The sequence below is a fragment of the Anabrus simplex genome, chromosome 2, assembly GCF_040414725.1.
Source record: "Anabrus simplex isolate iqAnaSimp1 chromosome 2, ASM4041472v1, whole genome shotgun sequence".
Classification (NCBI taxonomy): Eukaryota; Metazoa; Arthropoda; class Insecta; order Orthoptera; family Tettigoniidae; genus Anabrus; species Anabrus simplex.
The window spans coordinates 700,914,415-700,932,014 of NC_090266.1; the positions used below are offsets into that span (position 1 = coordinate 700,914,415).

A 17,600-nucleotide genomic window follows, 5' to 3' on the forward strand; every position below is an offset into this window, starting at 1 on the left:
AAACAAAGGAATGAAAAAACAAATGATGCAGACGGAAATGAACAATAGTAACACATGGTGAGGTTGTGAACCTCATAGTTTACAAAATATTTTTTAGTAACAATAACAAACAGATTGAATTCACTGTCGAAAATCATCTTTGTAGAAACCCATAACATTAAATTGGTCAGGAGGGGAGCGGGAGCAAACATTTTTGAGAAACCAAGCCTGATATGACGTGCAGGCAAAAAGCCTGTGACAAGGAAAAAACACCAATGAAATTTAAAGCTTTAGAAACAACAGCATTCTCAAAATCTTCTCAATCTAGCAGTCCCTTTCTTGATTATTGTTTCATAATGTTCGCTACTGTCTTGCCTTATTATAAAGGGTCGGAAGAGCCGCGATATAAAATTGAGAAGCTGTGTTAGGCAGAAGACAGATGCATAGTAAACTGTAAGTGATCTAGCAGAAACCGTCAATGAAGCTCTAATCTGTAATGGAAAAGTGAGGTTGTGTGAGAAACGTGGGGTGATAAGTAAAAAGTGTAGAATGGGTGTGAAGAAAGCTTAAACTTACGGTGTTTAGCAGGTGGTTGTTGAATGTTTCAAGTAGAATGTTCTTTTTCTATTTGAAACATTCATTCATTCCATATATTTGTCAGAATTTCCATAACACAAACAAACCCCACCTCCATCTCTCCAACTCACCACCACTCCCCCCTCCTCACACCAGCCCTGGACCATCCCTTCCCCCTCTGCTCCTTCCATCCTAGCAAATACAGTCGAACCAACAATAGACTCGATCACGTGAATGAGACCGTTACTTTGAGAGGCCAGGCCATTTGAGAGGACAACCACCTGCTAAACACCGTAAGTTTAAGCTTTCTTCACACCCATTCTACACTTTTTACTTATCACCCCACGTTTCTCACACAACCTCACTTTTCCATTACAGATTAGAGCTTCATTGACGGTTTCCGCTAGATCACTTACAGTTTACTATGCATCTGTCTTCTGCCTAACACAGCTTCTCAATTTTATATCGCGGCCCTTCCGACCCTTTATAATAAGGCAAGACACCAGCCAACATTATGAAACAATAATCAAGAAAGGGACTGCTAGATTGAAAATATTTTGAGAATGCTGTTGTTTCTAAAGCTTTAAATTTCATTGGTGTTTTTTCCTTGTCACAGGCTTTTTGCCTGCACGTCATATCAGGCTTGGTTTCTCAAAAATGTTTGCTCCCGCTCCCCTCCTGACCAATTTAATGTGATGGGTTTCTACAAGGATGATTTTCGACAGTGAATTCAATCTGTTTGTTATTGTTACTAAACAATATTTTGTAAACTATGAGGTCCACAACCTCACCATGTGCTACTATTGTTCATTTCCGTCTGCATCATTTGTTTTTTCATTCCTTTGTTTTCTTAGGTTAACACAGTTTTTAATTTCAATTATTATTTTAAATTAACACCTTTTCACTGAATTTTGTCGCAGTGAGTTGTTTTTTGCTCCGCATATTGAAGTAAATATTGTATATCTGTGCTAATTTCGTTGCCGTCTAGGCTCTCTTTTGTTTGTTTTCTCATTTGCTCCTTCATTATGTTTTTTAGCATTTTTTCAACTTATATTATGTAAGTTATTTCAAATCTCCCCTCATTTTTCACTGAAGATAGCTCAAACGAGCCGAAACATGTTTGAATTTGTTTACTCCGTCTAATGACGGAATATTTATTGTATTGAATTAGGAGCATACTCTCATTTTTCACCTTTGTAAAGTGAAAACCATCAATACGGAATGATTCTAATATCTTACTTCATGGTGTCGAGACTTGGACCCTAACAGAGAACATCACCAAAAAACTTTGATCCTTCGAGATGTGGTGCTAATAACGCCTGCTCAGAATGCTATGGGTTGACAGAATACGTAACACTGACTTACTCCAACACCTGAACGAGGTCATGCACAACATCAAAAAAGGAGGAACTTGAGTAATTTGGCCATATCATACAAAATGATAAGATCAGCTTATCTTACAAGGTAAAATTAAAGGAAGGAAAAGCAGGAGAATCTACAGGATCTATAAGAATGGTATCAGCTCAGTACTCCCACTATTCTTCAAGTTGCTGAGAACAAGAACCAGATCACCCTGATGACAGTTGACATCCAATGAGGATATGATGGTAGTAGTAGTAGTAGTAGTAGTAGTAGTAGTAGTAAGAGAAATAAACAGAGAAGAAGAAGAAGAATATGTATTCCATTTGATATATTTATGACCATGTGAGTCATGTGATAACTCAAACAAGTGACCATGTTTTTATACAGTCACAATCCACTAACATTTGCTGTAGGATAATATAACGACATGTAGATGCACAGCGTAATCTTCTGAGTAAGAAAATCCTATGATATTTTGAAACGATTTCAAACAATCAACTTAAACATTATTAGATGCAATTTAAATAATATCGCAGAAACCAGGTTGTGTGCCTGGTGTCATTTATTCTTATGCACTTGTATTTGTTGGACACATTTTTTTATTGTATGCTATACTGTGTCATGTTTCTCTAACAGCCATGTGTTATGTTATATTGTTTCATTATCATCCATGTTAGCGATGATTGTCGTTTGTTGTTGGATTTTATGTTTTTGTCGACATTTTGGTCCAGCGTTGTTTTCTTTAGTTAAGAAATCGAGAGATGATATTTGTATTGGTGAATTCAGTGTTTTCTTTTAACTAAGGGCAAACGTCAAATTATATTTGTCTGGTCGACTTAAAAGTCTCCAGTGTATAATTAAGCACAATTAATATTTCAATTTTAACATCAAAATTAATTTAAAACTTTTCCTAATCTCCATGGAGATATTTTTCAATGTTACTTAAATTTCCTGTTTAGATTTTTGAACATGAATATTATTTCAAGATTTCAACTTATGAACATTTCAGTGTTAACAGTTTAAGTTAAATGATGAAATTCAGAACCAAATTTGTAATGAGAAGAAAATTCACTTATTAGAAATTTTAGGGAATATTCTTATAGCAACAAATTTGCTAACTTGGATTCAATTTAATTCATTATGGTGCAGATGATCATTACATTAATCTCTACCATCGCAGTTAATCAGGATTGCCAACATCATTTAGTAAATTTATTATATTTATATTCCAATTGCACCATGACTTATAATTTAAAACCTTATTTTCAATCCTTTGGGATCCACATTATTCCAGAAACTCCTATATCTGTTAGTGGCTCTGGGATGTCTCAGCGATCAACGAGTGAGCTAGCATATGACTTAAATGGCACAATACTCAATATCATCCAATCACAGCCGCTATTCCACCACTCATGCTTTCATAAATGGTAGTTTGAACAAATTTTAAACTACCCATAACATTACCAATGAATAAATGTCAGTAATTCAAAAATTATTAAAGGATTGTCAGAAAGGTAGAAATATAAGAAAAGTAAATTGTGAAAATGACTAATTTTACATCTTTAAGATGTGTTGAAGCTATCCAAGAAAATACAAGACATTAATTCATTTAGTATGTAATAAATATTCAGGGAAACATTTCAGGAATGCATCCCTTTATGAAGAAAGGAAACATATGCTATATGTTCTGGAAATGCTTTATTTTTAATTAAAAGGCAAATGTTTTACAAAGTTTTTGAATAACTGAATGCTGTAGCAGCAAATCTTTGTTAACTAATTGTTCACTTTATCAGACAGGATGTACTCATATGGAAATCTGGAAAGCATTCAGAACTCAAAGAGATGAGCTGAGGTCTGTAATCAGGCAAAAATGTGTGGGATGGCACTTAGAATATTTTATTTGAGATATGACAACAGATGATGGTTAATGTGATGAGAAGTTTTAAATATACCCACACTAATGATGACTGAAACCAATAATCAATCATACCAAGATCATTCTTGAAAGAAGTCGAACATTCCTGAGATTTTGCCCTTTTGTTACACCATGTATACATCATAACTATTTAAGCTGACCTATTCCACTCCAAGAACCATTAACCTGTGATTAACTTATCTGAAATAAAGTGTTTGTTTTTGTTTTTTAAGATGGCTGAGTATTTTTAGGTCTCTCCCTTTTACAAGATACAAAGCAGTCATAAAAAATGTTGTAATACAAACACATATTACTCTTGGTCTACCAAAGCAAGGCCAAATTTCCAGAAAAGTTTCTGTAGTTAAGGAGGGTAGCATATAATACTTACCATGTATTGATTGTCATAAGTGGAATTGGAGCACAGGTAAAGAAGACAGTTATCAATAAAAAGAATTTTCTCCCCCATACATCGGATAAGGCTCCTATAAGAGGTGCACTTAAGAAAGATAGCAGTCCCTGAAACAGTAAAACAAGATGTGTAGTATGGTGTATAGATTTATTATATATTTTCACACTTAAAAATCATCTAATCGTTAGAGAATGACATTAAGCAATAATGCAGTGTATAGCAGCGTTTACATAGTATTCATAAAACTACCCCTTAAGCAAATTACTTTTCTCATTTAATCTACTGTATGTAAAATAATAATACCCGGAATGCCACTTATCAGTCAATTTTTTAATACAACACCTGACAAACGATGGCCCCACTGTACTGCACATTCCCTTAGTAGCATAGGAAACAGTCCGTTATTTGTCGTAACATATTGCTAGAGATACTGACCATAGTGGCTCTGATGTGGTCCTATCAGTTCCACTACAGCAACATAATGAATCTGAAATATTTCTGACTTGGCAAAAGTTCTTAAGAAAAAAATCAGAACAAGCTAAATCAGGGGGACCAGTGTGCCCAAGAGATGTCACCATTACAAGAAATGAACCAGTGTAAAGGTCTGCTGGAAAAAAAAATCCATGCATCTTCTGGCTATGTGCGCAGAACCATAAAACGGTCCATATCCACGTTCAGCCACTGTAACTGAGGCAGAAAAGGAGTCTTCAAGCATCCTTGCATAAAACTCACTGTTGAAAGTCACAGACTTACTGTCACTGTCCTAAAAAAAAAGGATGGTTTGATAATTAAAATCGAAGTGGCACCACATCACACTAGTAATGTATATTTTGTTTCACATGCTTTGATGGTTTTCTGGGATATTAGGCTGCAAAGATGTTTAAAAGTGTCAACATTTCACTAAAACTACAGTAGCCCTTGTCAAGAAAAAATTACATAGGTTGGTGGGTGCCTGTACTTTTATAGCATCTGAAGGCTAACTAGTTGATAGCTCATTCTTCTATCATTTGGCAGCAAGCAATGGTTGCTTAACCCCGATAATTTGTATGCCCTCCTCTTTCCCAGTTGTAATGCTTCATCATCTCCCCAACTTCTCAGTAGAGACAAGAATGATACTGAGGCGGTAGCCTGAATCATGGTTTCTCTAAATTTCACTTCATGATCAAGGAGGCCAAGCGAAGCCTTTGTGTAGGAAATGACACATAAATTTACCAAAAAGGAGAACATGGTCAACGGTTTAGATGGCGGAAGAGGACTCGAGTCCCAACGGCAAATAAAATGGAAGAACTTCCTCCTGTCACCAACATCTGTACTTCAGTGAAGCAGTTTCAACAGACGTCTGTACTCCTGAGGAGCAGCCTAAAGTTAAGCCTGACAGGAGGTATAAAATGCCTCTGGGATTGGCGACCCCAACGTAATAATAGCCTATATGTGATATGGTACTTCTAAACTTGCCTCGGAAAAGGGCATACCCTGCATACGACGTGCAGTTCCTTGGGTATTGGGGGAAATGTGTAAAATGAAATGAAATGGTATGTGGCCTCCGGAGAGGCCTGGTGCAGGTCTTTTGATTTGACGCCCATTGACGACCTGCGTGTTGTGATGAGGATGAAATGATGATGAAGACGGCACATACACCCAGTCCCCGTGCCAGGGGAATTAACCAATTATGGTTAAAATTCCCAACCCTGCCGGGAATAAAACCCGGGACCCCTCCGACGAAACGCCAGCACACAAACCATTTAGCCACGGAGCCGGACTGTGTAAAATGGATGACCAGTAACCAACATCATGCAGATGAGCATAATCCACCTTGTGACCCAGATAGGAAAGGCATAAGTTGTGGATTTTATGGAGAAAAAGGGTAGAGAATGATGGGGTTGAGCAAAGCTAATGGATGTGGAAAGGAGAGAAGAGAATGAGGAATGGGTATACACTACACTGGAGTGGTGGCTGAGAGGCCTGATAATTTCAAACCAGCTGGAAGTATATGTGGATATGGTAGTGTATATTGGTGACAGGATAATTAAAATTAAATTGAAAATAAGGAACGAAGTGAAGGACTTCATACAAGTGTATGCACCACAGACAGGGAACAAAGAGGAGGATATTGAAGATCCTGGAAAACTAGAAAAGGAAATAAATGATGTGGATAACAAGGACAAATTGCCGACAGTTGATGGATGTAACAGCATTACCTGGGGAAGCATTCGATGCAGATCATAGAATTGTGATAGCCAAACTGAGAGCAAGGAAAATGATCAAATTAAAGGAGATAAGAGACATTAAAATAAAAGTGTGGATTATAAGAATGTAGAGGAGGAATTTCTGGAGAGACTGAAACAACAAATTCCAGTTACTGAAGTAAAAAATGTGGAAGATGAATGGTCCATCTTCAAAAGCAGTGTGTACCAGTGGTAGAACATGGATGAGAGTGAAAGAAAAAGAGACACTGTGGTAGAACGTGAGAGTGAGAGAAGCAGTGAAAGAAAAGAAGAAAGCATGGCAAGAATGGAATAGAGACAAAAAAAAGTAGAAAGCAAAAGGGAGTATTTTGATAATAAAAGGAAATGTAAGACTTAAATGCATAGGTGGGAAACAAAAGACAAGGAAGGGAAGAAGTAATTGGACCATAGGGCTGATGACCTAGATATTAGGCCCCATTAAACAACAAGCATCATCATCATCATCATCATCATCATCATCATCATCATCATCATCATCATCATCATCATTTGGACCATATGGATATGGGAAAAGGAATGAAGAAGGAGAGAAACTAGTTGAGTTTTGTGAGAGGGATGAAATGATTGTGGACAACACATGGTTTTGGAAGAAACACAGCAGAAAAATTACAAGATATGGCTGGGGTGACAGAAGAATAAAATCAGCAATCACTTTCTGGTGGTAAGGACAAATCGCAGACAGTTGATGGATGTAACAGCATTACCAGGGGAAGCATTTGATGCAGATCATAGAATTGTGATAGCCAAAATGAGAGCAAGGAAAATGAGAAAATTAAAGGAGACAAGAGACATTAAAATAAAAGTGTGGATTATAAGAATGAAGAGGAGGAATTTCTGGAGAGACTGAAACAACAAATTCCAGTTATTGAAGTAAAAAATGTGGAAGATGAATGGTCCATCTTCAAAAGCAGTGTGTACCAGTGGTAGAACATGGATGAGAGTGAAAGAAAAAGAGACATTTGTGGTAGAATGTGAGAGTGAGAGAAGCAGTGAAAGAAAAGAAGAAAGCATGGCAAGAATGGAACAGAGACAAAAAAAAGTAGAAGCAAAAGGGAGTATTTTGATAATAAAAGGAAATGTAAGAAATTGGTAAGAGAAGAACATTTCTGTTCGTTCATGTTCACCATCACACTTACAGATGGTTCTTTTTTTAACACCGAAGGTAACTTCTATGTATTTCTTTAGTTTATCACTGAACAATAGCCAACTTGACTGTGTTCCTTTACACTTTTTGTGCAAATGACCACCGTTGATTCATGCTGGTCACTATGTACCAAATCAAAGCCACTGTCAGAATAACAAGTCTAGTTCACAATTTCACAAGTTTTGGTATAAAATGACATGCCTAATAGATAAGGAAATCCATATTAAGTTTAGAATTGAAACTTACCTTAATACCCATAATAAGTCCATTCATTAAAAAAGTATGATCTGGAAAAGTGTCATTCAGGACCTTGAAGAAAAAAGAGAAGAAAAGCATTTAATGTATCTCTGCATAGTATAACATTTCACACTGTATGAAGAATCATCAAAAATGTGAATTTAGGGCCTTTACTACGACTGTCAGATAAACAGCCAGATGCGTAGGCTGCAGTTATGCAAACTAGAAGTTAAATATTTTCTTGTGTATTGCCAAGAGATTTTAAGTATGGTATTGTTATGCGGAAGATGTAGTAACATTTTTATTGCATTGGCAATAAGGTTACTGAAAATGTAGTGAAATTTAGCATGGTGATGTACCTGTTCATGATGTTTTTGATTGTTTAGCACTATTCCATTCGAAGTTGTATTACTTGAGTCCAATATTAGTCTCTTATTAGGCATTAATGTGCAAGTTCAGACCAAGAAAAGAATTAGGATTGAAATCTACACATTAATTAATTATGTAACAAAACTCAGAAACTGTTGAAGAAAATAAAGAGACTGAAAATGTTACCTCGACGCAAAAGGTAAGATTCAGGTTACGTACCTTATCAATCTTATCAAATAATTCCTACCAAATGATACACTCTAATTTTGTTTTTTGTCTAATACTAATTACGAGGATGCACATTACGGCAAAAGTAAGGTTTCTATTTATAATCAATGCAACTTGCATGTGGTGGAGGATCATTAATTTTATTATCAATTATTCAATTTATTGTCGCTAATTTAATAAGTAGTTACTTTATTTTTTCCAAGACAATGTTAGAACAGTAACTGGCAAGCATTTATATCATTTATTTCGTATAGCATCCTGCAGATGTAGATTCATCACGATGTTTCAGTCATCTTGATTCTTATAGCAGCGTCCCCAACAGGAGCGAAGTCCCAGATAAGAATGTTAACTGACTCTCCAACTTCGGCATAGCTAAATTAGAGAATATTCTCCCAGACTGCACATAAGCAAAAGTCGTAGTACGCGTTTTCAACCAAACTTCCCAATATATGTGCAAACTGCCACATAAATTTAAACCACACTTTTATCTGGTGGTCATAGTACAGGCCCTTAAAGGGTTAAGAAAGTCATCTTCAGTCACATGAAAAACTGGTTTTTAAAAAATGGGTAAAATTCAAATTGAAGAAGAAGAAATTTTGAAAATCCTTTCATTACATCAGTAATTTTAGCTGTAACACATTTCTCTGATATGATGATTTGTCGTATGGCAACGATACCTCAACTATATCACAGTCCTAATTATATTATGGTCCTTGATATCATTTTAAACTGTCATTAGCAACCTTAAAATATGAAATATAAAAAATAAAGTAAGTCTACGAGAGCATCCGGGATTGTATGGTCTCAATTCATACACAGTCCATTTGATACAAGATGGCGACAAGCAGCTCTATGGTGATATGAGTTCTCCGAGTTTGAGTCATGTTTTTAACCCATTGCCATACTTTGGCGGAGCCTTCCGTCCTGCGATCGTAAGGCGGTAACATACTTTAATGGACAGTTCCATCCCGGTGCATCGCAGTTAGCTGGTCAGAGAGATTTATTCTGTTTGCTTGGCAGCTTACCCGATTGATGTCAGATGATACCTGAAGCTATTTTCTCTGTGTAAATAGTCTGAAATACGGAACATAAAAAGCACCTCAGTTTGCTGCACGCTGTAAACAATAATGGCGGCATCCAAGCGCGGCATGGGTGAGGCTATTCATAACTGGCTTGAAAATAGTGATGTTGAAAGTGGAAATGATTCTCTGGAGAGTGAAAAATTCTTATTCTTCTTCTTCAACCGACAGTGATAAAAGTTATTCTGATTTCAGTTCCGAGGTGATAGTGCCAATTGAAACTACGGGACAAAACCAGAATGCAAAAAGAGCAGGTGAGAACTCTAGTAATAATACTTGGAATTGGGATCTTGTTAACAATAAGCCTGTTTCTGTAACATGCAAACCAGTTTCTGAAATTTACTCTATAGTGAGCAGGAGGTTGGGAAATAGTCCAAAAGAAATGGACGTAGCGAATTAATTTCTAACCCCACAGTTCTGGGATCACATTACTAAAGAAACCAATGCCTATGCCTCTACATTTCTTGCTAATTTACCTGCTTTCCTTGAAACCAGTAATACTTACAAATAAAAACATTGGTTTCCTGTTACTATAGACGAGCTAAAAGCTCACTTTGCTCTGTGTATTCTTATGTATGTAATTAGTCAAATTTATGTTAAAGTGGCTGAAAAATAAATGGTATGTAAGGGAATACTTCCTTTCACAAGTAATGGTAGGCCAAAGGGTTAATGGTAAAAAGTGTAATAACATCCATCAAACTAGTACTGAAGCGCTCCTTGACAAAGTGAGAATTGTGTACGGATTTAGAAATTAAAGAACACTTGTTAGTAGTATCTATATATGAAATTAATTCTTGGATGTGGTGTGCAAATGAATGTCTACGGTCTACCACAGGATTGGGTAGGGGACATATGGTGGGGAGCAAGGTTGCCAAACCATCCGCATCATTATTCCACCTTGATATACTTTCCGTTGCTCTTAGTGGAGATGTAGAATTGAACCAACGGCCAAACTCAGGAGTCTCATTCAACCATCCGTGCAACGTGTGTAATTCTAAACGGCCTGTGAATCAGCTATCTGTGACATGTACATCTTGTCATCACCAATTAACAGAAGACATCGCTACTGACAAAAATGAACGTGGGGGTACAGACATGGTCATGTTGGAAATATTGTTTTCCCTCAATTCTCAGAAACTTTTCTAAAACAACATCAAGCAGTGTAAATAGTGTTAATAGTGATTTCAGCCATTCAGAATCTTGGACTGCAGGTAAAAGGACAGTTAAGGTAATCGCCCACTACGCCGTACAGCGCAGCGCAGCCAAGAAGAAATTTCCGTGGTCTGCTTCTTGTGAAATGAAATGGCTTAACGCCCACTGCAGGGAGCCGCGCCGCGCGGAACAAGCTTGTGGAATTTCCGCGCCAGAAGCCTCCAGGTTTCTGGAACGGAACTTTTTCCTTTCGGCATGCTTGTGTGGGCGAGGGTAGAAGGAAGGAATAACGGTAAGAATGTGGTCTTGTGCCTTTTCGGCAGTCCTTGTGAGTCCTCAACTAGTGCCAGCACGCTCGTACCTTCACGTGGTTAGTGGTATTGTGCACTGTACGCCTTTCTCGGCGAAAGGTAATCACATGGAGTTGGTATTTATAGGAAGATTGTATACAACAAACGTTTAAGAACATATTATTTCCGTTCCTTTATGTCCGTATTTACCGTACGCTCGCTCTACACACGGCTCTTTCTTTTTTTTTTTTGCTAGATGCTTTACGTCGCACCGACACAGATAGGTGTTATGGCGACGATGGGACAAGAAAGGGCTAGGAGTGGGAAGGAAGCAGCCATGGCCTTAAGGTACAGCCCCAGCATTTGCCTGGTGTGAAAATAGGAAACCACGGGAAACCATTTTCAGGCTGCGACAGTGGGGTTCGAACCTACTATCTCCCGAATACTGTATACTGGCCGCACTTAAGCGACTGCAGCTATCGAGCTCGGTACACAGGGCTTAACTAGGTTCAATAGTTCATAGAATTTTTCTTGGGACACACAAAAGTAGTGGGAAAATTTACTTCGGTCCTTTAGTAGATCAGGAAATAAATGGTGAAACTCTCCGTGCGTTTACCTTTTCTCATAAATGTTGTGGACCCAAACTTTTCTTTCGAGTTTTTCTTCTTCCTCATTTGCAAGTAGCACAACCGCAAATAATAAGTCCTCCTCAGAACAGGAACTCATATTTCTGTGTGAGCTGCACTTCCCCAACTGGAGAGACGCGGCGCGGTTAGGTGTGCTGTATGGGCGAAGTCTTGGAAAATGGCCCGTGGAATATTCCACAAGGTAGTTCCGTGCGGTTCCCTGCAGTGGGTGATTACCTTTACTGTGCTTTCATTTCATGCTTTCAGCCTGAAACATGCAAAGCGCAAACAAGCAACCCAGGCCACTCTTGCCTCTTTAGAACCATCAATTGTGTGTATTAGTGAATCCTACCTAAATTCGTCTATGACTCAGAAGTGATACCTCAGCCATACACAGTATTTAGGAAAAATCGATTATGAACCTCAGATGGAGGGATACTTATTGCAATGAAACCCGATTTCAACCCTGGGTGCCTTCAGCAGCTGGAAACAAAGGCAGTATGGGTGGAATTCATGTGCAGTGGAAGCAAGTTTCTTTTGGGTTCCGTGTACCGAGCTCTGAACACCTGCAGTAACATCAATGAGGAATTACTACTGTCTCTAAGCCGTGTACAAAACATCCAACACTGATGTAAAGGTATCTACATAACTGGTGATTTAACTTGGAAGTTGACTGGAAGTAAAATTGCCCTCACCTCCTGCCTATTCCCATCAATCTATTAGAAGAAATTTTCTTTACAGCATTCTTTGATTTGTTCCTTGACAAATTAATTGCTGAACTAACCCGTGTAACGAAAACCTCTAGTTCCACACTATATTTATTCCTTACCAACCTTCCGTCCTCTGTACTGAAGACAGAAGTCATCCACAGTTTCTCCCACCACATAACAGTTACAGCTACCATAAAATACAAGTAACCACCAGTAAAAAAAATAAAGTAGAGAAGTCTACATAGTTAAAAAAAAAATGACTGGGAACTACTATCATAGCTTCTCAGAAAATACCTACTCATCCCTTTATCTTTAAACACTGCAGAGATTAATATGGAGTTGTCTATACAACATGAAACTCCACAGTTGTCCGGTCCCAAGCCCACAATGAGAAAGGAGGGGGGTTATCTGGGTTGGCAACCAGCTTGTAAAAACAGGTAACGCCAAGTGCTGAGTGGCGATTAATAACTCGACCTCCTAAGGCAGGCCAATGGCTTTGGGTGGAGAAGCCTCCTTAGGATTGGGTGATGCCCCCCCCCAGTGGAGGAAATGCCACTGAAATCCAGTGTATTCTGACCCAACAGCATAGCAGGTGGAGGAGGAACCTCTTATTTCTTAGTTCCCAACAGCTGTGGGGGTGGAAGAGATCATGCCAGATGGATTAGCTGTAAAGGTGCAACTCAACTGTCCTCTGAGTCTGTGGCAGTCCACTGCAGTTCTGGTGCTATAAACTGCAGGTCTCATGCTATATGTGCCACAGTGAATGGCTCCAGGACCATAGCGTGTGGATCGCTCCCCAACAAGTTGCGATCCACCTTAAACAAACTCATGCCTAAGGCATTCTCTCCTGCTGTTCCTCTAAAAGCCCAGTGGCGATGGGATAAGGATAATGTTACCAACTGTACGATCTGGATCGTACATGTATGATAATTTGATGCTCTGTGTTATAGTACACGGATTGTACGCCTACTGTACGATCCTACAACGTATCATAAATTTTGTCTTGTTTTCTCTTTAAAATCTGTAGATTTTCATTCTTTCTTTTATTCATGCTAGTTATGTTCTGTCATATACAAGTTGGAAAGAGAGGAAGAGGCTTTTCGAATAATGAAATTTCCAAAGGGAATTTACCAATTTACTCCTTTCTGAGTTGCTTCACAGTCTTGCACCTGTAGATCAGCAGATTGTCAATGACAGGAGAAAAATACCCTTTGTCAATATCAATGATGATATTAAAGCCTGCTCTGAAGTGAATGAATTTTGGGCTAAGTTACAGGAGGTGATAAACACATTTGGTGAATGCAAGTTTGACACACTTCCAGAATTTTCACTCTCTGTTTTGTCACCCCTTTACTCAAATGCTGACTGTAAAAGAATATTCAGCAAAATTAATCTCATTGAAGCCAAAAACAGGAATAGGCTAATTACTGTACTTCTATGGTGAATTGGATGCTTGCCGGCCAGTCAGTGTGTTTGAGTCAGTGGTACGTGTAAAGATTTCAAACCGTCAGAGAACATGCTCAGACGGATGACTAAAGCACAGTTGTATAATCAACCAGCAAGCTCAAGTACCGGTACTTCATAACCTTGTGCTATGAATGAGCCTAGAGGATCCATAGAAGGAGAGGAAGAAGACGATATCCAGCTATGAGGTAAGGCACTTCAGTGACTTTATTTATAAGCCATGATGACCACTTCTTCACAAATGATCCTATTCTTGAGTAATCTAAATGTATTTTCTTATCCTTGATACTGAATCTTGCACATTAACACAATGAAGTACACTTATTTTCCATCCTAAGCTGTTTAAATGTGGAGTTGCTACAGTGGGACACCTATGTATCGTGTTATAAGTAATCCGCGGAACATGGAGATTTACGTATGGCCGGAAACAGGGGTACTCGACTTTTTGGAAATCTCATATTATTAACCAAGAATCAAACCAGTCAGCTTCCTGAGAAGCAAGCTGCTCCGTAAGTGAATAACTGTGTCTGTGAAGAGACATAGCGAATATTTTAATGGTCATTTTAAGTTGTACGATCCTCTCTTGAAAAAATACGATATTTTTGGGGTTATTGTACAATCCTGACCATCTCAGAGGCTGGCAATGCTGGATAAGGATGATGGAAGCAGGTTTGGGTAAACTGGAAGCTTCTAGTCTGGACCTGCACGTTGGCGGCAGATGTGCGATGGTCGCCTTCCAGAGACCCTGTGACTACTCAGGGATCCGGTCCTGCATCTGTGACTGGGCAGGCCTACTGCCCACCCTGAATGGGGAAGGCCCTAGAAAATGTGGGCTAAATATCGGTAGTCACTTTCAAAACCTGTCTAAGAAACCACACTCAGAGGGTTACCCTAACTTGCGGTTGAAATCATGAAAGAAAAAAATCTAAATTCATCACTATCGGTGCATGAAACGTCAGGACATTATTAAACAACGATAACAGACGAGAAAGAAGAACAGCTCTCATCAGCCATGAGCTACAGAGACTCTACATTGATGTCATCGCCCTAAGTGAAACGAGATTCGCGGGAGAAGGAAAAACCATCGAGGCTTCATCAGGCTACACCATCTTCTGGAAAGGAAAGGAGGAAAATGAACATTGCATCCATGGTGTGGGTTTTGCAGTAAAGATCAAACTGGTGAATGATCATCGACTCGCTTCCATCGCAGTAAATGAAAGGCTAATGGCTCTCCTGTACTCCATCCTTTTCACAAGGGCACCCAAATCAAAGGCACGAGGCCTCACTAAACCCTCTGGACTATTCTAAGCCTTCCCAAGCACCCCCTACACCTGTTTTTCCCCCGATTTTCTCCAGTCTGCCTCACCCGTTGACCACTGTGTTTAAGGGAGTCTCAAAATTTTCAGCTAACTCCGTTGATGAAGTTATTTCCTTCCTTCGGTTCCTAACTGAATTCAAGGATCAGGCAATTGTGCCTGACAGAGTGTGAAACTGACCCATTTCTCCAATATTCATAAACATTGTGTGATTTCACCTACTCGTTTTTACGGCTGATGATGACCTGGACTAAGGTCGAAACCGGTCCCATTTAAATAAGAATGTAATTACTACATTTCTTTCTTTTATGTATTGAATTGGTTGAACTTCAATTATTTAATTTTTAATGTTAAATTGTATATGATCTCAGTAACGACAACGTATTTCAAATTCTATACCCACATGTCTCTGGAGCTCTTTCTGAGCACATTGTCAGGGCCATTTCTGAAAGATGGTCAGTAGATCAATTTCATGCCCATGTACTTGGATATTTCATTCCTGCTCGTGCCTTGTCTGCATTAGTGCAGAAGCACTATTTCAGAGTACAACATCTTAACGAGTCACTATCTGAATATGTTCAAGACATTAAGCTCCAAGCTAAGATTTTCCAGCTCCACTATTCAGAGGCTCAGATGGTTGCCAACATAGTTGAAGGTCTCGCCCCGAACTATAGATCATATCTGGCTCTTTCACCCCGACCTGCAACGTTCGCCCAGTTGGAAGCGATTACAGTGTCCGCTGAAGGCATTCGATATGCTGACCAGTTACGCCTGGCATTAGCCCCACCTCCTATAAGCATGCCCCCTCCTCAGGATTCTGAAACTACCCCGTCACCTGCTTCCAAATCGCGTAATCCCCATTCATGTTTTAATTGTGGCTCCACGGCCCATCTCAAGCGGGATTGTCCCAAGGCCGGGACATTAGGCAATAGGAAACCTGCGATGGGTGGAGGCTCTTCCAACAATACTTCTTGCCGTAACTGTGGATCAACTAGGCATTTCTCTAGGCATTGCCCACGTAACAATTCTGGCTCTGGACCCCCAGGCCATAGTAGTGCTAGACGACTAACCGCCTGTTCTGCTGACAAATCCCAAAGCATGGCTTCTTGTCTTGTCGATCATGACTGTAGCTTGGTTAATTTACTTATTTACAGAATACTGTTGATCGCAACTGCGAACTTACTGCATTAGCTTTACAACACCTTGATTCAGTCTCACTTACTATATTACCATCCTAGGAGAACACACCACCCAAATACTTGAAATTATCGACCTGTTCTAGCTTTGTATCACCAATCTGACATTCAATTCTGTTGAATTTCTTACCTACTGACATAAATTTAGACTTCGAAAGGCTAATTTTCATACCATATTCATTGCACCTCTTTTCAAGTTCCAAGATATTAGACTGCAGGCTTTCGGCACAATCTGCCATTAAGACCAAGTGTCGTCAGCATAGGCCAGACTGCTTACTACATTTCCACCTAACTGAATCCCTCCCTGCCATTTTATATCTTTCAGCAGATGATCCATATAAACTACGAACAGCAAAGGTGAAAGATTGCAGCCTTGTCTAACCCCTGTAAGTACCCTGAACCAAGAACTCATTCTACCATCAATTCTCACTGAAGCCCAATTGTCAACATAAATGCCTTTGATTGATTTTAATAATCTACCTTTAATTCCATAGTTCCCCAGTACAGCGAACATCTTTTCCCTACGTACCCTGTAATATGCTTTGTCTAGATCTACGAAACATAAACACAACTGACTATTCCTTTCGTAGCATTTTTCAATTACCTGGCGCATACTGAAAATCTGATCCTGACAGCCTCTCTGTGGTCTGCAACCACACTGGTTTTCATCCAACTTCCTCTCAATGACTGATCGCACCCTCCCTTTCAAGATGCCAGTGAATACTTTGCCTGGTATACTAATCAATGAGATACCTCGATAGTTGTTGCAATCCTTCTTGTTCCCCTGCTTACAGATAGGTGCAATTACTGCTTTTGTCCAATCTGAAGGTACCTTACCAACACTACATGCTAATTTTACTACTCTATGAAGCCATTTCATCCCTGCTTTCCCACTATACTTCACCATTTCAGGTCTAATTTCAACTATTCCTGCTGCTTTATGACAATGGAGTTTATTTACCATCCTTTCCACTTCCTCAACGGTAATTTCACCAACATCATTTTCCTCCTCCCCATGAGCTTGGCTGTTCGCAACACCACCAGGATAATTTCCTTTTACATTGAGAAGATGTTCAAAATTCTCCCTCCACCTCTCCAGTGATTCCCTGGGATCTATTATGAGTTCACCTGAATTACTCAAAACACTATTAATTTCCTTTTTCCCTTCCTTCCGAAGATTCTTTATTACTGTCCAGAAAGGTATCCCTGCTGCTTGGCCTAGCCTTTCCAGGTTATTGCCGAAATCTTCCCACGACTTCTTTTTGGATTCAACAACTATTTGTTTCGCTCTGTTTCTTTCAT

General features: G+C 39.0%; 1 protein-coding gene across 3 annotated transcripts in view; it reads right to left on the bottom strand.

The window, feature by feature from the left end:
• LOC136864384 (hippocampus abundant transcript 1 protein) overlaps positions 1 to 17,600 on the bottom strand; it is a 262,341-nt gene that overhangs the window by 168,807 nt on the left and 75,934 nt on the right. For all 3 annotated transcript variants that reach the window (XM_067141316.2, XM_067141315.2, XM_067141314.2), the window contains 2 exons: positions 7,878 to 7,940; positions 4,221 to 4,348 (listed from right to left, as the gene is read on the bottom strand). In XM_067141316.2, coding sequence (XP_066997417.1) covers positions 4,221 to 4,348; positions 7,878 to 7,940 — 191 coding nt within the window. The remainder of the gene's footprint in view (positions 1 to 4,220; positions 4,349 to 7,877; positions 7,941 to 17,600) is intronic.